The sequence below is a fragment of the Rhincodon typus genome, chromosome 21 (assembly GCF_021869965.1).
Source record: "Rhincodon typus isolate 14 chromosome 21, sRhiTyp1.1, whole genome shotgun sequence".
NCBI classification, from domain to species: Eukaryota; Metazoa; Chordata; class Chondrichthyes; order Orectolobiformes; family Rhincodontidae; genus Rhincodon; species Rhincodon typus.
This window is the reverse complement of record NC_063352.1, coordinates 3,354,292-3,378,414: the sequence shown is the minus strand read 5'-3', so window position 1 is coordinate 3,378,414 and position 24,123 is coordinate 3,354,292. Positions and strand designations below refer to the sequence as shown.

Genomic DNA, 24,123 nt, shown 5'->3' with positions numbered 1-24,123 from the left:
TGTGCCTTCTCTAGCCTCAGAGGAGTGTCCGTCAGTACACCTCAGCACTTCTCACACAATGCCGGTCTGACTGTCTAGTCTAATTGTGGTTGGCTGTGACCTTGAAGTTCATTAAGAGCTGAGTTGAGTCTATATGGACTAATTTCGCCTAGTATTCTAGAAGAGAGAAAATAATTATCTTACAAATCGAATTGCTCTTTTTCTTTTACAAAGTCATCTAGTGCACTTTACCACCCATTCTCTTTTACGTGTACTTGTACAAATGAATTTGTAACAGCTTTTGGCTCGTATACGATGGAACCTAATCAGTGCTGGACATAAATGCCAAGGTGTACAGCTGTTCTTTAGTTTATTCACTCAAATGTTAAATAATTGCATATTGTAATTGTATTCTATGTTGATCTTTAGAGTCCTGGTCAGTATTACTTCAAACCTATGATGAAGGAATTTCGCTTTGAACCTGCATCACAAATGATCGAAATACAAGAAGGGCAAACTCTTAAAATCAAGATTACAGGCTATCGGACTGCCTACAGGTTTGTCAGGGAAGGGAGAAATATATTCTCTATCTGAATAAGTGCTTTTGGACATGTTCTTGTATGACAGGCAAATTATTTCAGAAACAATTGCTGTGTGGTTTCTGGTACAGCAAACCTTTGTGGATGTGTTTTATAATAGGGATACGGAACAACCGGAACAATTTATAAATGCAATCTGGCATTGTGCCACACTATTGCAAATTTTCCTGTAGAATAAAATTTAAAAGAATAAAATGCTGTGGGTAGAATAAAATTTCACTACAAAAGGTCTGTAATGTTAAAGTGAATTACCTTACTGATTATAGTGAAATTTAGCTTAAAGCAATAAACTAACAATACATCTATTACAGAATTTATTTAGTGCTTTACGATTGAACTTGACCATAATCATTGCTTCTAATGTGTTAAAACCGTGAAATATGTTCCATAAAAATAATTGTCAACCTGCATTTCCTAGAGCTGAGCTGGAGTGGAACATTTTTAAATGAATGAAACTCTGTGCTTTGTCTGAGAGGCGAGTTCTGTTGTGTATGAATAGAAGTGAACGCCATATATTCCTGTGAAACACCAGAAACTAATAGGTCCATAGGCTGCTGCTCTGCACAGTGTACAGTGATTTCTGCTGTGCAGACTGGAGGTCAAGTATTATCCAGTGGGGACGAGCTGGAAAATCACTTTTGAGCTGTTGTCATGAACTGCAGAGTAGTTATCTTCAGTCGAAGCCTGGGGAAATATCTTTCATGTGGGAAAGGTTTACAGTACTCTTAAACAGGACAAGAAAATAATTTCTGAACTGTTCATCTTTGAAAGCTGAACCCATTTAGCGACAGATTAAGTAAATGAACCTCTTGTGTATCCCAGATTTTAAGTACACCTGTTGAAAGCCTTTTCTTCATCTGTCTGTGCTTTAACCTATGGAATTTCTTTCCTTAAACCTCACCTCCTTAAAGATGTTCAAAACTTATCTTCTTGCATAAGCTTTTGCACATTTGTCCTGTTAGGTTTTTATATGGCTCAGTGTCAGATTCTGATTGCTAACTCTTCCTTGGGATGTTTAACAGTGTTAAAGGCTCCATATCAAAAGAGTCACAATCCTGGAACTGTCTTCCTAAAAGCTCTGAGGGCTTATCTACACTGGATGAACTGCAGTAGTTTAAGAAGGCCCTTACAACCACCTTCCCAAGAGCAATTAGAAATGAGTAATGCTCACCTTAATGTTGTGACTCATGTCCCATAAAGGAATAAAACAAAACAAATGATTACTTTTGGGTTGAATTAAATTATCACTCTCCTGTCCATGTAGTAATGTTTGTAATGTTTATGTTGATTGCTGGTTGTTGCAATTTAAAAGACTCTTCAGTAATAAAGCACCTGGTCAAAGTACATCACCAACTAATTTAAGTCAACCCAACAAAATAGCCAGTTGCACGCCTGACTTTTATAGCAAGATGTTCAAATGCTGTGTTGATTTGCATATTGTGCACTTTTGCTCAAGATTATGTGAAAAAGCTCTGCATTTGATGATTAAATGTTCTATAAAGAATTCAAAAGAAATTGCAGAGATGGGATGCTTAATTTTTGAGATGCATAAAAACATTCTGAAAATGGTATTCAGTTCAGTGTGGCTAGTAATCTGAAATACTACCATAAAAGTCTGAAACATCTGCTTATTTTTAAAAGCTGTTATGGAACAGTATCCTCTTTAAATGGGGAGCCTGAACAAGGAGTTGCCGTGGAAGCTGTTGGCCAGAATGATTGTAGCATTTATGGAGAGGATACAGTGACTGATGAAGATGGAAAATTTCGTCTCCGTGGTCTACTGGTAAGAGTTAACAATTAACTCTTGAGTTTACTTAATGATGAAAATATTTATGTAAGAGCACTTTCTCATGCACTTGTAGTATGTATTGCCTAATTTGATAGTGTGTTGAAACGATGATAAATTAGTGTGTGTCAAAATTAACACAGTAATGTAAATCACTGCTTTCTGAATGTTCTTTGTGTGGGGAGCTGCTGTGGAACTTGACATGATCACATGGACCCCTACGATGTTGACCTATTGGGAAGGACTCTAGTGTTTGGGTCCTTACCTCTTTTTATTGAATTAACAGCCAATTGGCGTTACTATAAGAACTAAAAACGCAAAATGCTGAAAAAACACAACAGGTCAGGTAACGTTCGTGGAGAAAGGAAAAGCAGAAAAGATTTTCTTCTTGCTAATAAGTTGTTAACTGCTAGTTTCTTCCAGTTCTTAAATAAAAAATGGTCTTGAGATTTGCACATTAGATGTTTAACTTTTTTCCAGATATTTTTCTTAACCTGCTTCATTTCCAGCAATTTTTTTTAATTTCAGGTTTCAGGTTACTATAGTGTTTTGTCAGTCATTTCCAGAAACAAACCTGTGACATTTATGATTCAAAACTTAAAATCTGCAGAGAATTAATAAATACATTTTTAATCAAGTTACTTTGTCTCACTACTGTACATCTGTTCCTTTCAAAAGATGATAACAGGCAAGCAGTAAAGCTAAATCTAATAGCGAAGTTTACATGGATGTCAGCACACAGAAGAGTAATAAGCAAATCAAAAGTTCAACTTATGCATTTCTTCAAAAATTGTCTTCAAAATATGAAAATGTTCAGTTGAATTCTTTTCAGAATCATAACTTTGCCTCATAAGTGTTCTTATCTCCCTGCTAAGACTTGCTAAACATATGTGGTTAGCATGAAAGAATTAGAAAAATAGTCAAGTAGAATCACAGGATCTTCATGGCAAAATGAACCTTTAGATGCATTACTTTGTAGAGACGCTGTTGTACATGATGACTGTGCCTGCTTCCAAATTCTCATTGTTATTGACATTGTGATACCAGCTGATGTTACTGCCGGACATGTTGGATACCAGACTGATAATCTAGTTTGATAGATTTTTTTTGAAATTAAAAAAGTTTTCTCACTGAAATGTTAACATGCCATGCTGCAGATTTGGTTTTAACAAATCAAACAGAAGTTTATTATGCAAAAAAGATAAATAATAGAAGAAACCAAACTATATTTATGTATAACACACATGTAAAGATTCAGACACACAGTAAAAATGCAATTCCATTGTTCCCAACAGCATCCCACTGCAGTACTCATTCACCAGAGAAAATGATCTTCTCTGATTTAGCTGTAGCTTTAATTCCCAGTCACAAAAATCTGATAACCTCTTTCATGATTCATCATTATAACTTAGCTTAAATGTTCTCAGCTTCAAATAATCTTCCAGGCATATAAAATCATGAGGGGTACAGATAATGTTAATGGCAGGTGTCTTTTCCCTAGGGTGGGGGATTTCAAGACTAGGGGGCACATTTTTAAGGTGAGAGGAGAAAGATTTTAAAAAAGACATTGGAGCAAATTTTTTACACAGTGGATAGTTCGCATGTGGAATGAACTTCCTGGGGAAGCGCTGGATGTGGGCACAATTACAGCATTTAAAAGACATTTGGATAAGTACATGAATAGGAAGAAGGTCTGGAGGAATATAGGCTGAGAGCAGGCAGGTGGGACTAGTTTAGTTTGGGGTTATATTCAGCATGGACTGATTGGACCGAAGGGTCTGTTTCTGTGTGCTATTACTGTATGACTTCTGCTCTGGAACTTTTAAATTAAACTTCTTACATTAAGGTAACCTATTTTTGACAATTCTAAACTATTTTCTCCCTTTCTCAGGAAAAACTGCTTTACGCATCCAGTTACATCTGTAGAACCCTACAGAACTACTCAAACTGAAAAAAAAAGCCTCAATATTTTTAAGCTATAGGTGCTTCCCCTAATCAAAGGGAAATGATCAGTCCCTGACCTTCCAACTGCAGCCTAATACACAACAGTTTACCTTGTTTGTTCATAAAATTCTCCTAATGTAGCAAAATCCCATTGAGGTCCAGGAAGCCTTTCTCTCTCAATGTGTTTTTAAGAAAAATACCATGGCTACAGAAATACTCTCCAGTTAATCATTAACCCCCTTCAGACACACACAAAACCCAATGCCACTCATTCAGATTCAAGAACCCAAACTTAAGGATAAATGATGTAAAATAAATAAAAATGTAATTATAATCAGTTGCATATAAATCACGCAGGCTGGAGCTTAAATCCATTGTGGCAATGTCCCTGCATCTTTAGCATTTTAAAATTTCTTAAGTGAATTATCAATTAAATTAGTAAGTGATGTTAAAATGTATGTTTCTAATGCCTGGTTTTGAAACTTTTTTAAAAGACTATTGAACGATAGAATATTTTGTTGTCTTTCTCTGTAGCCCAGTTGTGTGTACCACATTCAGCTGAAAGTTGAAGGCAATGACCACATAGAAAGAGCACTACCGCGGTATCGTGCTGTTGAGGTTAGTGAAGCATAGAATTTCTTGTGTTTATGTTTAATGCTTCAGCTGCATTTTTGAAGTTCTACGACTGGTTTCATGCTGAGTGATTGAGTGAAAAGGATCAATGGAACCCAGAGAATTGAGCAGAGATCTGTAATGCTACATGTATTCCTGCTGTTATACATGATCCCTTTATAATGGTTCCGGACAAAATGGGTTAAAGGTTTATGAACTACTTAAATGTAACATGTCATCTTTTTAGGATGGGATTGAATTGTATATTTGGACTGGGCCTGAAGTTTTATAAACCTTTAAGCCATTTCCTTCTCTCTCAAATTTCAGGTCTTGTTTTGTCAATTAATCTTTTAAAGAACGCTAAAACAACAGTGCATATAATGTGTAATCATCTGAAGCCTAAAAGAATTGCAAATATTAATTCCCCAAAATGCTGATTAATTGCAACTTTGGACACAAATGAGAGAATATTAAAAGAAAATCCTTATTATGAAGGCTTTGGAGCTTGGGGACGTATCTGTGTTCACTCTGTTGTGTCCTGCACCACAGACCTGAATAAATTGATGGAGAGGGATTATTTATGAAACATAGTCCTGTCATACAAGATTGCAAAGCTTGTCACAGGAATTCTCAGGTATCAGATTGGGGCGTTACCTCTACCATTGTAGTACCAAAGTTATCTGCAGGTCCTGTCACAGTACCCTGGCAGTGACTGTGAAAGCTGTCTTACTGTCCATGAGCGCTATCCTACTAGGGAACCAATTAAGAAATTGTGCCGTTGGCTACAAGGACACCAACAGCCAAGCTCCAGTCCAGTGACTATGATTGCCTGTACTCCCATTTCCACTTTCCCTGAGGGGATAAGCTGCTATTATCAGCCTTTGTATTGCCCATATATATATATGACAGGTGACTAATGAATAGCCTGCACTTTTACCTACCTTCCCACTGAAAAGCAACATTAATCACGAAATATGCTGCATTTTCAAAAAGAAATGTCTGCTGATGACAACATTTGGCACCAGGTTCTTACTTCTGTAGCAATGTCACTTGTTCCTGTTCCCCAGTCTGCTGCTGATATCACTTATTAACTCACAAGCTGACTATTTGTAGCCGTGCTGTTGCTCACAAACAGTGTTGGGCGGGATGCAGAGAGTGGTGGCTTAGTGGTTAGCATTACTGCCTCACAGCACCAGGGACCCAGGTTCAGTTCCAGCCTCGGGCGACTGTCTGTGTGGAGTTTGCATGTTCTCCCCGTGTCTGTGTGGGTTTCCTCCGGGTGCCCCGGTTTCCTCCCTTCTAAACAAACAAACTGAAAGAACTGCAGATGCTGGAAATCAGAAACAAAAACAGAAATTGCTGGAAAGACTCAGCAGGTTTGGCAGCAACTGTGGAGAGAAATCAGAATTCATGTTTTGGATCCAGTGAACCTTCTTCAATTCTTCACTTCAGAACTGAATCTAAAATATTAACTCTTCTTTCTACCCACAGATGCTACCAGACCTGTTGAATTTTTCCAGCAACTTCTGTCCTTGTTTAATTTAGGTTAGGTGGATTGACCACGCTAAATTTCCCCATTGTGTCCATGAATGTGCGGGCTAGGTGGATTAGCCATGGGAGACGCACAGTTACAGGGATAGCTTGGGGGTTCTGGATAGGATGCTCTTTGGAGGGTGGGTGCAGACTCAATGGGCTAAGTGGCCTCTTTCCGCACTCTAGGGATTCTATGATTCTATATTGTTCATCTAAACTTGGAATGACCTAAAGTGAAATGTTAGAATCTGGTTTCAAGGCAAGCTCCACTAAAACTTGCATTAGTTGTATTCAGGCAACCCTGCTGCTCGCCTGAAATTAACACACATGCTGCAGCTGTATAACCAGTGGTTCTGTTGGGATCGCTGGATGCTTCTGAAGAAACTTTCGTGTTAGGTTCTTCTTGAAACACTCCTTCATGTGGAGCCAGGAGTAGCCCTCCAATCTCTACATTATTGCTGTGGATCAGTGCAATTTCTCAATTTTGTCACCTCCTACCCTTTGTGGACTTGGCTAAGGATTGGCACAGCTTGTAACCTAACCAAAATCTAAAGATCCTGGATAGGTAGTTATAAAAATCTATAGGTCTGGTAGCATCTGTGGAGAGAGAAATAGTCGATGTTTTGGTTCCAGTATAATGCAGTTCTGAAGAAGAGTCATACTGGACATGAAATGTTAACTCTGTTTCTTTCTTCACAGATCTGCTGAATTTCTCCAGCACTTTGTGTTTGTTTCAGATTTTTGGTATCCGCATTATCTTGCCCTGATTAGACGTAAAATTTAGATTTATAAATCTGTTCAACATGCTTTTTTAAAAATGTATAATGATGCCAGTCTAATTACTATCATTAATAAAATAAATATTCCACAGGAAATTACTTTCAGAATAAATATTGCCTTTATGTGCTTTTGTGGATAAAGTTTTTTTTGTTAATCATACTGCAGTTGAAAAAGCTGATCTATTTCCACTGTATTTCCTTTGTTCAGGTTGACAGCAGTGATATTGATGGTGTGAATATTCTAGCATTCCGACAGATTAATCAATTTGATTTAAGTGGCAATGTTATCACCTCACCTGAACACCTTTCTACTTTACGGGTATGTAAGATTGCTTTCTTTGCTTAAGTGTTTACTGCTGCATTTCCTTCTGATACCCCCCAGTCCGCAATCATAGAATGTGAGGGGTTAGTTAGCGCAGTGTCTGGATGGCTGGTTTGTGATGCAGAATAGCACCAACAATGTGGGCTCAATTCCCACACTGGCTGATGTTACCGTGAAGGTCTCTCCTTCTCCAACTCTCGCCTTGCCTGAGGCATGGTGACCCTCAGGTTAAACCACCACCAGCCATCTCCCTCTAACGAGAGAACAGCCCTATGGTCTGGTAAAACTGTGGCAACTTGACCCATTTACGGCACAGGAGGAGGCCTTTTGGCACATCATGTCTGTGCTGTTCCTCTGAAGAGCGAGTTCACCTGGAGACACTGCCTCACGTCTCCTCATAGGCCAGGGCAAGTCTTCCTTTCTGTATAGGATTCAACTCAGCTTGTGAAACAACCTGATCTTATCTCTTCATCAAAGGAATCTTTTTTTTAGTTTCTTAGAGTCAGGATAAAGAGAGCTTGTGATTGCTGTTTTCTAGTTTTTTGTCCTCACTTTCCAGGATGAGGGATCCAGAGGAGGTTTGCAAGAATGACACCGGGGATGAAGGGCTTGTCATTATGAGGAGCGGTTGAGAACTCTGGGTCTGAACTTGATGGAGTTTAGAAGGATGAGGGGGAATGTCATTGAAACTTACAGAATACTGAGAGGCCTGGATGGAGTGGATGTTGAGAAGATGTTTCAACCAGTAGGAGAGACTAGGACCTGAGGGCACAGCCTCAGAGTGAAGGGACAACTGCTTAAAACTGAAATGGGGAGGAATTTCTTCAGCCAGAGGGTGGAATCTGTGGAACTGATTGCTGCAGAAGGTTATGGAGATCAAGTCATTTGAGTGTATTTAAAACAGAGATAGACAGGTCCTTGGGTAGTAAGGGGATCAAAGGAGAAGGTAGGAGACTGGGGTTGAGAAACATATCAATCATGATTTAATGATGGAGCAGACTCATGGGGAGGGTGCGGAAAAGATTTACAAGGATGTTATCGGGAATGGAGGGTTTGCGTTATAAATGAGAGGCTGGATAGTCTGGGATGTTTTTCACTGGAGCATAGGAGGCTGAGGGGTGACCTTATAGAGGTATATAAAGTCATGAGGGATGTGGGTAAGATGAATACAGGAATAGGGTAAGGGAATTCAAAACTAGAGGGCATATTTTTAAGGTGAGAGGAGAAAGATTTAAAAGGGTCCTGAGAGGCAAGTTTTTCACAGAGAGGGTAGTTCATATGTGGAATGAACTGCTAGAGGAAATCGTAGATGTAAGTACAGTTACAACATTTAAAAGACATTTGGACAGATACATGAATAGGAAAGGTTAAGAGGTATTCATTTAGAGGGATTCCAGTTTTAGTTTGGGGACCTTGGTCGGCATGGATGAGTTGGACTGGAGGATCAGTTTCTGTGCTCTATGACTCTGTGCATTATGGTCTTATGATCTGTCCCATGGTCTATGATCTACAATGGTAGATGACAGAGGGTGAACTGTGTGGGTATGGAGTGAAATTTCCAATGGCATTCTGTATTGCACATCTGTTGCACTGACCTTAAATTCCTAACATTTGATAAGTCACAGTTTGTCGAACTTAATAACCTAAAGTATCTATTAGCATGATTTTTTTTTTGGTTCATTCATATGATGTGGGCATTGCTGGCTGGATCAGCACTTACTGTCCATTCCTAGTTGCTCTTGGGTATTGTAAATAATGCAAATATTTGATATCTAATCTTTTTTAACATGGACTATAATGTATATTTCTAATTTATTTAGGTGGTGCTGTATAAAAGTGAAAACCTGGATAACCCAATACAAACAGTGTCGCTGGGACAGTCCCTTTTTTTCCATTTCCCGCCGTTGTTAAGAGATGGCGAGGTAAGTTTACTTTCTGTAGAATGAACAGCGTTCAGCTAAATTGTGTAAATGAATGCAAACTTTTTTTTTGGTCTCAAAAGTTTTTCTGTCCAACGTTGTCTAGGAATGAAATTATTGCTTATGTGTTGCAGAACTATGTCGTGGCCTTGGAGTCAACATTGCCCAAGTCACTGTATGAGTACATCTTGCCTCAAATATCCTTTAGTGCAACTGGTTACCATAAACACATTACCCTTATGTTCACCCCTTCGGTAAGTCAATGCTAAAGGATAACTGTTTTTAAAAACATGTGAATAAACTTGTTTCCCTGTTGTTATCTGGTATTGTATTGAATTATGGTAGGGTGTTGTTATCCAATAGGGTATTGTATTGAATTATAGTAGGGTGCTGTTATCCAGTAGGGTATTGTATCAAATTATCTAGTAGGATGCCAGGGGTGGCACAGTGGCTCAGTCGTTACTCACAGCGCCCCAGGACCCAGGTTTGATTCTACCTTCGGGCAACTGTCTATGTGGAGTTTGCACATTCTTCCCGTGTCTGTTTGGGTTTCCTCCCACAGTCCAAAGATGTGTGGGTTAAGTAGATTGACTATGCTGAATTGTCCATAGTGTCCAGCGATGTATAGGCTAGGTGGATTAGCAATGTTAAATTCAGCGTTACAGGGATAGGGGAGGGGGACTGGTGAATCTGGTCAGGATGCCTCAGAGGGTCCGAGTGGGCTTGATGGGCCAAATGGCTTCCACACTGTAGGGGTTCTATAGTTCTATTGTTGTGTGGTATGGCAGGGTTACGAGCAGGTAATCCGTGTGGTTGGAGTTGGTGATGTGTGAGATAGAATAAAACTCTAGTGGAAAAACCTTTGCCTGGACTCTATCTAACCAATATTATTTAATATTTAATGGTAACATGCATGGCAATTCATTGTTGAAATTTGCTGCAAAGCTTTTGAGTTAACATTGACAGATGATTATACTTGTTTATCTGTTACTTTGAATCATTGCACTCTGTGGATAAAATTAATTGAATCCAAACTATTGCAACAATTACTGAGCTGTGATCTTTAACCAGGTGTACATTGTATTTCTTCAGTCTTTTAAACTTAAAACTGAAATCTGTTTCGGAGACTGTAAAGCCTAAATTGTCCTGTTTTATTTTAATTGAATCTGCTGTCACCTAATTAACTTTTACACACTGCATTGAATTTTACTAAACCCAGTAAGTGGTGCTTTTTTAGCAGAATCTGATTTCTTGTCAATAGGGCATCCTGCAAATGATTCAGTTATTGTATTGAACGATAAATGTTAGTCTCACTACAGTAGTTTTGAACAGTTTTGTGATGGCTTTATGCTGCTACTTTCTTCTTGATGATTGAAAGAAGTTCTGGATGGTGCCACCACAAAAGTAGCAGTGTAACAAAGTGACTGTTGACTGTGGTAAAGCTGTGAGTTTGTACATACTGAAGTTTAAGTCCAGGAAACTCCAAGATTAATCCTATTTCCAAGACTTGAAGAGACCAATGAGTAAACTATTCCAGTCGTGTCCCGGCCAGTTTCCCGCTTTCCATCCTCCATAAATTTTAGCTCATTTACAATGTTACTGTCTATATCCTCAAATGTGCACCAAGTCCCGATTATCCCTTTACTCATTCTGCCTGACCCACTTTGATTCTCAATTCAGCAGTGTTTCTGATTTAAATTAGTTTCCAGGAAGCTGCAGGATTGTTGTAAAAAACATGTAGTTCACTAATGTCTTGCAGAGAAAGATTAATCAGCTTTCTAGTCAGCTGTACATGTGACTGCAGCTCTAAGTTATTGCATAGTTGACTCTTAGCTACCCTCTTGAGCTGACTGAGGAAACCACTCCATTGTATTAGATTGTTTGAAAAGAAGATCCAACACCACCTTCAGCAACAGCTTGTATTCATTTAACTCCTTGATCATAGTAAAACATCCCAAAATCCTTCACAAGGTCATAAGGCACACACTGACACTGAACCAAAAGAAATTGTTGGAATATATGACTAAACCTTGGTGGGTTTTAAGGAATGTCCTGAAGGAGAGCGAGAGGGAGGTTTAGGAAGGGAATTACAGACCTTAAGGGCTAAATGTTGGGATGAAGTAAAAATGGAATGGACAAGAGGCCAGAGTTGAAGGAGCACAAACTTCTCCGAGAGTTGCAAAGATGGGGAGGTGAGGGGCTTGAGCATGAGGGTCACCATGTGCAGAAATAGACCAATCAGACTTGCTCCCAAATTATTTTACTCCTCCATCTCAACTCCATTTAACTGCCTTTGGTCAATATCCCTTGTCACTTTTGCTGAAAGCTCCAACTATGCCTTCCCATCCATTTTTATTGTAGGGGAGTGAGTTCCTAAGTTTTACAACAATTTGTGAAAAGGTGCTTATTGATTTCCCTCCTGAATGGTCTAGCTCAAATTTTGAAATTGTGTCCCCTTGTTTTCGATTTGCACGAGACAAAATGAGGTGGGTTCTGAAAAGCTACCAAAATCCTTTTGGAGTTTTAAACACTTCGATCAAATTGTCTCTTAATCTTCAGTGGTTGCTCCTGCTAGGGGATTGGGTCACAGTATAACACTTGCCTTTCCTGAATTGTCCTCACATAAGCACTGTAGCTTGTCTGCAACCACTGTGTAACATGCATCATCCAGCTATGTCAAAGTCAATCCCTCTTTTGCTGCCATCCAGAAGACATCTCTGCAAATAAAAACAGAAATTGCTGGAAAAGCTCAGCAGGTCTGGCAGCATGTGTGGAGAGAAATTGGAAGTAACTCTGATTTCTCCCTACAGATACTGCCAGACCTGCTGAGCTTTTTCAGCAATTTCTGATTATTTTCTGATTTCCAGTATCCACAGTTCTTCCGGTTTCTATTTGGGGATCTCTGCAGTTTGCCAATTCTCATCCACCGGCTGGAATATTGACATTTGCTTATTTGAATGTTAGTTTGTAAGAGTGCTTTTTGCTCTGCAATTTCAAATCGCCCTCACATTTGTCTTACAGTCTGTGTATGGCATTGTTATCATTTGTCTTATCTACATTTCAAATTAATCTTCTACAATTGAGAAAATACAAACCAATTTCAAGCAACTGTTTTCAAAATGGAAGCGTTTAGGAGACAGGAATTAATGTTGATCAGCAGCAGTAATGGTTGAACAGAAAATTTGATGATTTTGGCATCAAAGGAATTGCTAGTTTAGGGTTGTGGAGGGAGGATGATCGACCAGCTGGACAGCGTTGGAGGTAAGCAAATCCAGGATTTGAGTGTTTGAGCGGTTGAGGGACAAGCAGAGAAAATAGTATTTAAGAAGTGAGAAAGGATAGTTGTGGCAATGGAAATGATTTGGAGTTGGAATCTCAGACCCAGGTCAGGGCCAGTGGACTCGAAGTGTTAACTCTGCTTTCTCTCCACAGATGCTGCCAGACCTGCTGAGTTTATCCAGCAGTTTCTGGTTTTGTCTCAGATGGGATGCTAAGTTTGTGTACAATACAGCTTGAGTCAGTGACTAGAGAGGGAGATGGAATCAGTGGTGGGGGAAAAGTATTTTGGGGTTGGTGGATCTTGTGAAGGTACTATTGCAGGGCAACAATTGCCAGCAATACCCCTATCCTGGGAACAGATTTTTAAAAAAAATCAGCAAACTGGATTTATGTTAGGTTGAAGCCCGTAAACAGCCATGAAGTGTCATCTTTAGCTATGATTATAACTTGTTTTTATAACCATTGTCAAAATTTGTAGATTATTGCCAGTGCACGTTCCATTTTAGGGAATAATTGATGGGAGTGCAGCTATGATTTAGTTGTTAAACTTTGGAGTTTTTCTTTTTGATGGGCTGTTAAGTCTGATTCGGTTTGGAAGCAATGAGAATAGTTCTGGAGACATTTTCCACCATTGCAGTGGTGACCTGACTAAGTAATTGTGTCACTGAGGGAAAAATGCTGAATTTCTGTGGGAATTACTGAAATTCTGTGAAGGCATTGCGCTTTAATATGAGTTTATGACAGTCAAAGTAAATCAGTTTCACTGCATATTACACAAATGGATTTTTGATTTATAATGACATCTATGTAACTATACTTCCATTATCCCACTTGGGCAAGTCTCTGAGCAATTCTTAAAGCTGCTACTTTTGGTGTACATGTAGGGGAAAGATTATGAGAGTCACTTTTCTTTAGTTGGTAGTTCCATGCCTGTTTTATGGTGTGCAGCTAAATCTCACATCAATACATGAGCAAAAATGTCTTTGAGGATCACAGGCTTATAACCAGCTCTGTGTAATTTTATTTGAAACTAGAGGACATAGGTTTAAGATGTGAGGAGAAAGATTTAAAAGGGACCTGAGGGGCAACTTTTTCACGCAGAGGGTGGTGCGTGTATGGAATGAGCTGCCAGAGGAAATGGTGAAGGCCGGTACAATTACAACATTTAATAGGCATCTGGATGGGTAGGGGAATAGGAACGGTTTAGAGGGATATGGGCTAAATGCTGGCAAATGGGACTAGAATAATTTAGGATATCTGGTTGGCATGGATGAGTTGGGCTGAAGGGTCTGTTTCCGTGCTGTACATCTCTAGACTATGTTGTCCCCCCTCCATTAAGAATTTCTATCATCAATAAAATAAGTAATAATTTGGGGCAATCTTATCCCAATCTTGTCTTTATATTGCATTATAGACAGGAGGCATAATGATAATGTCGGTAGGCTAGTAATCCAGAGGCCCAGGCAAATGTTTTAGGGACATGGGTTCAGATTGCATCACGATAGGTGGGGAAATTTGAATTCAATAAAATTCTGGAATTAAAAAGCAAGTCTGATGTTGACCATATAGCCATTGATGATTGTTGTAATCCCTTCTGGTTCAGTCGAGTCCTTAGGAAATCTGTTGCCCTTACCTGGTCTGACCTACATGTGACTCCAGATTCACAACAATGTGCTCGATGTCTTCTGGAAATGGCTGAGGGAACCGCACAGTTCAGGAACAGTTAGTATTGGACAACAAATGCTGGTCTTGTCAGCAACGTCCACGTGTCATCAAAGAATAATTGATTGAGTTTTTTTTTGAAGAGCTGACAGAAAGGGTTGATGAAGGCAGTGATTATCTATATGGACTTCAAGGCATTCAACAAGGTTCTGCATGGTAGACTGGTTAACAAGGTTAGATCTGGTGGAGCTAGCCAATTGAATACAAAATTGCCTTGAAGGTAGCAGACAGAGGGTGGTGGTAGGGCATTACTTTTCGAACTGGAGGCTTGTGACCAGAGATGTGCCACAAGAATCGGTGCTGGGTCCATTGCTTTTTGTCATTTATACAAATGATTTGGATGTGAACATAGGAGGTATGGTTAGTGAGTTTGCAGATGACACCAAAGTTGGTGGTGTAGTGAACAGGGAAGAAAGTTATCTCGGAGCACAACAGGACCTTGATCAGATGGGCTGAGGAGTGGCAGATGGAATTTAATTTGGATAAATGTGAGGTGTTTCATTTTGGTAAGGCAAACCAGGGCTGGACTTATATGGTTAATGGTAGGGGCCTGAGAAGTGTTGCTGAACAAAGAGATCTTGGGGTGCAGGTGCATTGTTCTTTCAAAGTGGAGTCACAGGTAGACAGGATAGTGAGGGCAGTATTTGGTACGCTTGCCTTTATTGGTCAGTGCATTGAGTACAGGAGTTGGGAGGTCATGTTGCGGCTGTACAGGATATTGGTTAGGCCACTTTTTGGAATACTGCATGCAATTCTGGTCTCCCTGCTGTAGGAAAGATGTTGTTACCCTTGAAAGGGTTCAGAAAAGATTTACAAGGATGTTGCTGGGTTTGGAGGCTTTGAGCTATCGGGAGAGGCTGAATAGGTTGGCACTATTTTCCCTGGAGTGTCTGAAACTGAGGGTTGACCTTATAGAGGTTTACAAAATCATGAGGGGCGTGGATAGGGTGAATAGTCTTTTTCCCAGGGTAGGGGAGTCCAAAACTAGAGGGCATAGGTTTGAGGTGAGAGGGAAAAGATTTGAAAGGGACCCGAAGGGCAACTTTTTCCACACAGAAGGTGGTGTGTGTATGGAATGCACTGCCAGAGGAAGTGGTGGAGGCTGGTACAGATGCATTATTTAAAAGGCATCTGGATGGATATATGAATAGGAAGGGTTTAGAGGCATATGTTGGCAAATGTTGAAACTAGATTAATTTAGGATATCTGGTCAGCGTGGACGAATTAGATCGAATGGTCTGTTTGTGTGCTGTATAACTTTCTGACTCCGCTAAAGAAAAAGGAAGGGGCCCAGTCTCACTGTGTTACATCATCTTCTTGCAGAGAAAGCTTCCTGAGCAGGATGTTGCCCAGGGATCATATATTGCCTTGCCTCTTACTCTGCTCCTGCTTCTGGCTGGTTACAATCATGACAAGGTAAAGTTTCTTTTCAAATTATATTGGGGCTCTGTGTGGCTGGGGACAGCATATGGCCGTTTTATTCTGTATTTTCAAGACGAGAGTAATGTTTTTTGTTTTAAAAAGCCTACTTCTGAAAATTAGTAACATTTGTACACAAGATTGTTAAATGAACCATTCATGGCAAATGATGCAAATAGAATTGCAAGCTATGATGCATAAAATAATCAAATTGAATATGAATTGTCCAAACTAGTCCAGAATATTAGGACACAAACGCTTTTCACTGTAGGTTGACAAATTAGAATCAGTTGGGAGTATTTCTGTTAACTACAGCTGGAGCTTATTAGACTAAAGCTTGGGTCACAAAATAAGTATTTTAATGTTGTCATCAAATGTCAGATTCTCCTTATTTTTTTCCCATGAGTGCGGGGTGGGAGGACATGGAAAAAAAAATCCCAAGTTGGTGTGATTGTTAATTCAGTCATTCACTTGAATTATTCCAAAAAGAGTCTGTGGGAGTTGATTCTGCACAGAAGGCAGAGATATAATAATGCAAGGAGCTAACGTAATGGATTATATATTATTTTTCACAATGATATTACGTTACATTTGGACTTTCTGCCACCGACTGTTTCAAATCAAAAATGGCAAATATATTTGAACTAATTTTCACCTAGGTCTTATTGATGAAGTGAATGTCTGCTTTGTTTGGATTATGTCAGATTTCTAGAAAATTGGAAAGTTATATTTTGACAGAGATTTGGAGAAATAATAGAACAGCCTGTATATGGTATAATAAAAAAAAGTAATGCCATTGCTAGAGATCTGAAGCAGCTCTGGCAGTATCTGTGAAGAGAGAGTGGGGAGATGCTGCCAGATCTGCTGAGTTTCTCTAGCACCTACTGCTTTGAAGCCAGTATAACCTACCCGTGAAAAGAACAACAACTTCCCCGCTGTTAGTAGACTTCTGAACGGACCTCTCAAATTTTAAATTTAATGTTTATCTCGCTCTTTGTGCACCTTCTCTGCAGCTGTAACATTGTATTCCTCGCTCTGTTCTATTACCCTAATGGACTTTGTGTGGTATGATCTGCCTGTACTACAACCAAAACAAAACTTTCTGCTGCACCTAGGTACATGTGACAATAATAAATCAAATCAATCAATATTTGTGTCTTCATTAACATTGATTTATGGGACTTTCCCTTTCCCTTTGTGAATTCCATTGACAGGGTAGGATTAAGAATATATTTAGCAAGGATTTTGTTTTCAGTGGGAATCGTTCAAAGTGCAGTGACTGCATTAATAACCTTCATTGGAATTGTGGCCTATTTATTTCTCTATCAATATCGGACAACCATCTTCAAAAAAAATCCCAGAAAAACAAATGAAGTGTTGTGCTATTCCCGAATAATGCTATTAGCACAAAGATCTGGGATTTGTTAATTAAATACAGTTGCTTGGCTTGATGAGCTACTTATAAACCCTTAATGATAGTTCTGTACATTTTTTGTACAGGGATTGAGAAAGTATGTTTAGGATTGTGAAGTGATGGGGCTTTAAAATGTTTCATTATTGCAGATTTGTGGCAGAAAAGGAGATTTTGTTGTAATCTTATCTTGCACACAGTGGATGTATTTCATTTGTGCCACATTTGATCTTAAAAAAGCCATTTGTGCAGTCTAATTTCACATGGCATTAATTTCCCTGGCAAACCGTGGAGCTCTTATCTACTGTGTCATGTGCAGTCGTAAATTTATGTAGTACATTATGCTGTTTTGTTTCAGTGAGTTTTTTTTTAACCCTTCTCCATAGTTTGATGAATATTTAGGTTACACAAAAATAAATTGATGGTATTTTAATTCATTTACTCACTATTTTTGGATTATTCTGTTAGTTAGTATTGCTATAGTCACTGCAGTGAATTCCTGTAATGATTTTTTTGCAGAAACATAATTTTGTCACATGTAAGCAATCTCCAAGATCTTTCCTCTGCATTATTTTGTGGAGTCCACTACCCCAAGTGCAATGGAGTACGGGAACATTGTGTAAATTTAAGAAGAAGATAGACAGTATGGGTTGAAGTAATGGGTAGTAAATAACGTAGAACAGCACAGCACAGGAACAGGCCCTTCAGCACACTATCTCTCTGCCGACCATGATGTCATTCTAAACTAATCTCATCTACTTGCACACAATCTGTATTCCCCATCAGTTCACATGCCTGTGTAAATGCCTGTTAAATATTTGCTTTCGTATCTGCTTCTCCGCCCCCCACCCCCGGCAGCACGTTTCAAGCACCTACCATCCTCTGCCTAAAAAAATTTCATCGCACCTATCCTTTAGACTTTCACCCTCTCCTAGTATTTGACATTTTCACCCTGGGAGAGAGACTCCAACAATCCACCCTGTCCGTGCCTCTCATTATTTTATATACTTCTACCAGGTCACCTCTCAGCTTCCACTGCTTTAATGAAAACAATCCAAGTTTGTTCAACTGCTCCTTACAGCTAATACATGGTAATCCAGGTAAACTTCTTTTGCACCTTCTCAAAAACCTCCACATCCTTCAATGCACACAGTACTCCAGATGTGGCCTAATTAAAGTTTTATACAGCTCATACGGTGTGGAGCTGGAGGAACACAGCAGGTCAGGGAGCATCAGAGGAGCAGGAAAGTTGATGTTTCAGGTTGGGAACCTTCTTCAGAACTGGGGCGGGGGAAGGGAGCTGGGAAATAAATAGCGGGGTGGGGCTGGGGCTAGGTAGGTGGGATGGTGATAGATGGATGCAGGTAGGGAGTGTTGGGGATTGGTCAGTGGGAAGGGTGGGGCGGATAAGTGGGAGAGAAGACGGACAGGCTGTGTCAGGTCAAGGAGGCAGGGAGGGAGGATGGGTGGGGCTGGGGAAAGGTAGGTGGGATGGTGATAGGTGGGCATAGTGGGGATTGGTCGGTGGGAAGGGTGGGGTGGATAGGTGGGAAAGAAGATGGACAGGTTGCATCGGGTTGAGAGGGAGGGTTGGATGTGGGATGAGACCGTGGGTGGGGAGATTTTAAAGCTGGTGAATTCCACGTTTAGACCATCGGGCTGTAGGCTCCTGAGGCGGAATATGAGGTGCTGCTCCTCCAGTTTGCGGGCGGTGTCATTGTGACACTGGAGGAGACCCAGGATGAACATGTCACCCAGGGAGTGGGAGGGGGAGTTAAAATGGTTGGCGACCAGAAGGCGGTGTTGTTTGTCGCGTACAGAGCTCAGATGCTCCATGAAACGGTCCCTGAGTCTACACTTGGTCTCACAGATGTAGAGGAGGCCACATTGGGAGCAACCAATACAGTAGACCAGGTTGGAGGGCATACAGGTGAACCCCTGTCGGATGTGGAAAGTTTGTTTGGTGCCTTAAATGGAAGTGAGGGGGGAGGTGTAGGGGCAGGTGTAGCACTTCCTGCAGTTGTAGGGAAAGGTGCTGGGGGCGGTGGGGTTAGTGGGGAGTGTGGAGCTGACAAGGGAGTTGCGGAGAGAGCGGTCCCTATGAAAGGCAGATGGGGATTTGGAGGGAAATATCTCTTTGGTCATTGGGTCGGATTATAGGTGGCGGAAGTGGCGGAGAACGATACATTGGATACGGGGGTTGGTGGGGTGATATATGAGGACCAGAGGGATTCTGTCTTTATTTTTGTTGGGGAGAGGGATTTTGAGGGCAGAAGTGTGGGAAACGCAAGAGATGTGGTTAAGGGCATTTTTGATCACCGGAGGGGGGATGCTGTGGTTCTTGAAATAGGAAGACATATGGGATGTGCGGGATGGAACTCTCCCTCCCCACCCCTATCTGCCTTTCATAGGGACCGCTCACTCCACGATTCCCTCATCTGCTCCACACTTCCCATTAACCCCAACACATTTCCCTGCAACTGAAATGTCAACTTTCCTGCTCCTCTGATGCTGCCAAGCATGCCGTACTCCTCCTTTACCACTTTGTCCATTTGTGTTGCCTCTTTCAGGGAGCTATTCACTTGGACCCCAATCCCTCTGTATATATTAATGCTGCGAAGGATCCTGCCATTTACTGTGGACTTTCCTGTTGAATTTGACCTCCCAAATGCGTCACCTCACACTTCTCTGGATTAAACTTTATCTGCCACTTCTCTGCTCAACTTTCCAACTGACCTATATTGTAGAGTTACAGAGTCATACGACACGCTCCAACTAGACCATGCTGAACATAATCGCAAACTAAACTTTCCAACTGATCTACATCCTGCTGTATCCTTTGATAACCTACCTTATTATCCGTAGCTCCACCAAATTTCGTGTTGTCTGCAAACTTAGTAATTAGACCACCTACATTTTCATCCAAATCATTTATATATATTATACTACATGTATATAACAAACAGCAGGGGTCCCAGCACTGATCCTTGCAGAACACCAGTGGTGATAGACCTCCAGTCAGAAAAACACCCCTCCACAGCTGCCCTTTGTCTCCTGTGATCAAGCCTATTTTGTATCCAACTTAGCAAATTCTGGACCAGCCTACCATAAAGGACCTTGTTCGGTGTTTCGGTAAAGTCCATGGAGATGCCATCAACTGCTGTACCCTCATCAGTCATCTTCATCAGTTTCTCAAAAATTGAATCAAATTTGCGAGACAAGACCTTCCCTGCTTAAAGGCATGCTTACTATCCCTAATAAATCGATTCCTTTCCAAATTCGAGCAAACACATGGAGTTGAGGCTGAGTTCAAATCAGTAATGTTCATATTAAATGATGGAGTGGACTCAAGGGGCTGAATTGTACTTAAGTTCCTATTGAAACCTGGCTTGCCATTAGATTTTCCTGCTAATAATTAATCAGCTGTGCATTAACTCATTGCTTAATAACCTTTGCCTTTATTTGAAGTATGATTTAAGTAATAATTTCATCATTTGAATTTCATTCCCATTTATCTAGGCAGTTCACTGTAATAAGTATAATGGATGTGCTTTTCCCTTTTCCTCTGCAGCTGTTCCCATTGCTGACGCAGTTGATAAATCGCTTACAGGGTGTGCGGGCGCTCAGTCAAGGTGGTTTAGATGGTGCTAGCCAGGAGGAGGCCAAGAGACAAGCCAAAAGGCTAAAGTCAAGACGCACATGAATACATGTGAACAAACTGGCTGAGATTTACTTCAGTTCAGCACACTTACAAAGTCCATCATTCATTATCTGGTTCACTTAGTTGAACTGCCCCCATGATTGTTAAAGTCATTTATCATTATAAGTTACAGATCTAGATTTTTACTGCTAACCTCTGATTTGAACTAAAATTTGTTTTATGTTAAAATTTGGGATTACATATGTTTCAGTGATTGGAATTGGTTTAAAGATTTAAGAAACACATCAATGGGGCAGAATTTTGATCAGAAAAGATGTTAATTTATTTTCACTGTTGTTCAAACTCACTTGAAAAGCAAAGCCATGAAATCAATGATGCCTGTTTTGTAATGTACTGTATATTTGAACTGAGCCATTTTGATAATGTGGTAAAATATGAGTGTTTGACAAACAGCTGGGCTGCATTATTGAATACACTGGCAAACTGAAAGGAGTCACACCCTGCGTTTTAAAAAAAAAAAAAAAAAATTCAGTTTTTCTTCCATGGTGAACAATGAGATTCTGGATCAATTTTTCTCAATTTAGCATGGATTGTTACCTCACTTCTGTTAAAACCTTAAGAGTTATCTCACACCAACACAGGAAATCTTTTGAAATATTAATTTGTCTCTTTGGGTAATTGTAAGTGAGTAGCTTACCTTCTGGTTATTGTAAATCTGTTTTATTCTATTACACAATCTTGCGGAAGGTAGCTTTTGTTGATATTTAGTTGTGGCAACTGAGCCCATGACTGAAGACCACTTGATGTATTTTATCTTGAAATTCTTTGTATTTTGGTTTGCAGGCAAAATGCTTGAGAAAGTGGGGAGCAGGGATTTGTATTTGTATTGCATTTGTTTAACACTTTTGGTGTAAGAAACATCGTAACGTGCTTCACAGGACTGTTATAAAATAAAATACAGGGATTTACCACTCATCCAGCACCCTCAGGACTGGGCTAATGCTGGATTTTGGATATTTTGAGATTTCATGTTGGCTAGTTTAGGACAGAGTGGACAGGTGGGGGTCAAAGGTTGCTTGGTGAGGCAATACAGCAGTTTGTGACATGGCAACGACAGTAAATAGCCCGAAGACGCACTGCGCAAATGTAGTGCTGAATTGTCCAGGTAAGTTTTACTTCAAAAGAAAATTTATTTGATTAAAATTGATGCATGGATGATTGCAAATATGTCAGGTTTTCAGATGCTGTCAGTTTTTGGGTATTCTTACCTGTATGACATAAAGTCACACAGGAAGATAATCAGCCTGGCCAAGAACAAGGTCAGCATTTGTCGCTAATGTTTTAAAGAAAGTCTTGAGAGAGGTGGAGAGTATAAGGAGGGAATTGCAGAGCCTGGGGCCTAAGCAGCTGAAGGCACAGCCATTGACAGTGGGGAATTATAATTATAAATAGACAAGAGGCCAGAATTAGATGAGTGCAGATAAGTTGGAGTACTGCAGGGTTGGAGGAGATTGGAGATGAGGAGTGCCTGGATTTTTGAGGGGTTTGAGAACACAGGTGACAATTTTAAAATGAAGACTTTGCGTTATTGGTAGCCAGTGTAAGTGAGTGAACACAGACTATAGGTGAACAGAAATGTTGCGAGTTCAAACATGGGTGGCTGAGTTTTGGATTAGTACATTTGAATAAGAAAGGTGATGGCCCCGTTATATTGTTGCTAGACTCTAGAGACCCATGTTCTGGGAACCTGGGTTTGAGTCTCACTGCATCAGATGGTGTAAAAATAAAAGTAAATGAATAAAAATGTCTGTAGAATTACAAGGCTAATGATGAAACCATTTTTGATTATCGTTAAAACCTACCTAGTTCACTGGTGTCCCTCAGGAAGCCACCAGTCTCTCAGCATTGTGGTCAGCACTTAACTGTCCTCTAGAATAGCTGAACAAGCCACTCCATTGTATGGACCACGACAAAGAAGGGACTGAAACAAGATGAGCCACTTGGCACTGACTAAAACAATGGGAACCACGGCCTCTTGATCCTGCAAAATCCTCCTTATAAGCATTAGCCAAAATTTGGAGAGTTGTCTCACAGACTAGGAAAACAACAGCCTGTCGTAGTCATGCTCACAGAATCATATCTTACACACAGTCACGCTTCAGTTCCATCCCTGGATATGTCCTGGCACAGTGGGATACAGTCGGGAGGAAGTTGCTTCAACACTGACTGTGGACCTGGTGAAGTCTCATGGCATTGGGTCAATTATGAGAAAGGAAAGCTCCTGCTGATTGTCACATCCTCCCCTCAGCTGATGAAATACTGTCGACCAGGTTGAACAGCACCTTCTCTGCTATAAATGGGGCAGACTCTGACCGGTTTAACATCTCGACTGGGCATCTTCGTGGACCATCAGCAGCAGGAACACAATCTGCAACCTCGTGGCAAAGCATTTACCTGACATTGCCATCAAGCCAGGATTTAATAAAGCGTGCGGTGGTGGGGGGAGGTGGGCCATGCCAGAAACGGCAGCAGGCGTACCAGAAATAAAAGGGTCAATCTAGCGAAGCTGTAAAACAGGGGCTCTTGAGCTTGGGCCATTAAATATATTCAAGGCCAAGATTGATAGATTTTTAATCATTAAGGGAATCTAGGGTTATGGGGAAAAAGGCAGGAAAGTGGATAATCAGATCGGTCATGATCTCATTAAATGACAGAGCAGACTCGATGGTCCAAATGGCTTACTTCTGCTGTAATGTCTATGGGCACAATAATTTTCATGTAATCTTAAAGGTTGGTGTCAGATTGGCTGGTTGTACCAGAATAATTCTTTAGAATATGAGTGTAAACTATGAACGCCTGTTGGTTAAATGGAGAATAGACAACCCTGCAACCTGTTCCACTCAGTCTTAGAACATAGAACATTACAGCGCAGTACAGGCCCTTCGGCCCTCGATGTTGCGCCGACCTGTGAAACCAATCTGAAGCCCATCTCGCCTACACTATTCCATTATCATCCATTTGTTTATCCAATGACCATTTAAATGCCCTTAAAGTTGGCGAGTCTACTACTTTTGCTGGCAGGGCATTCCACGCCCTTACTACTCTCTGAGTAAAGAACCTACCTCTGACATCTGTCCTATATCTATCACCCCTCAATA

General features: G+C 40.4%; 1 protein-coding gene across 1 annotated transcript in view; it reads left to right on the top strand.

Moving 5' to 3' along the window:
- Positions 1 to 22,783, top strand: part of nomo (nodal modulator) — a 67,676-nt gene extending 44,893 nt beyond the window's left edge. Inside the window, exons 24-31 of the mRNA XM_048609388.1 lie at positions 409 to 536; positions 2,220 to 2,361; positions 4,843 to 4,926; positions 7,441 to 7,551; positions 9,375 to 9,476; positions 9,608 to 9,727; positions 15,798 to 15,890; positions 20,876 to 22,783. Coding sequence (XP_048465345.1) covers positions 409 to 536; positions 2,220 to 2,361; positions 4,843 to 4,926; positions 7,441 to 7,551; positions 9,375 to 9,476; positions 9,608 to 9,727; positions 15,798 to 15,890; positions 20,876 to 21,007 — 912 coding nt within the window. The 3' untranslated portion in view covers positions 21,008 to 22,783. The remainder of the gene's footprint in view (positions 1 to 408; positions 537 to 2,219; positions 2,362 to 4,842; positions 4,927 to 7,440; positions 7,552 to 9,374; positions 9,477 to 9,607; positions 9,728 to 15,797; positions 15,891 to 20,875) is intronic.
- The last annotated feature ends 1,340 nt before the right edge of the window (positions 22,784 to 24,123 follow it).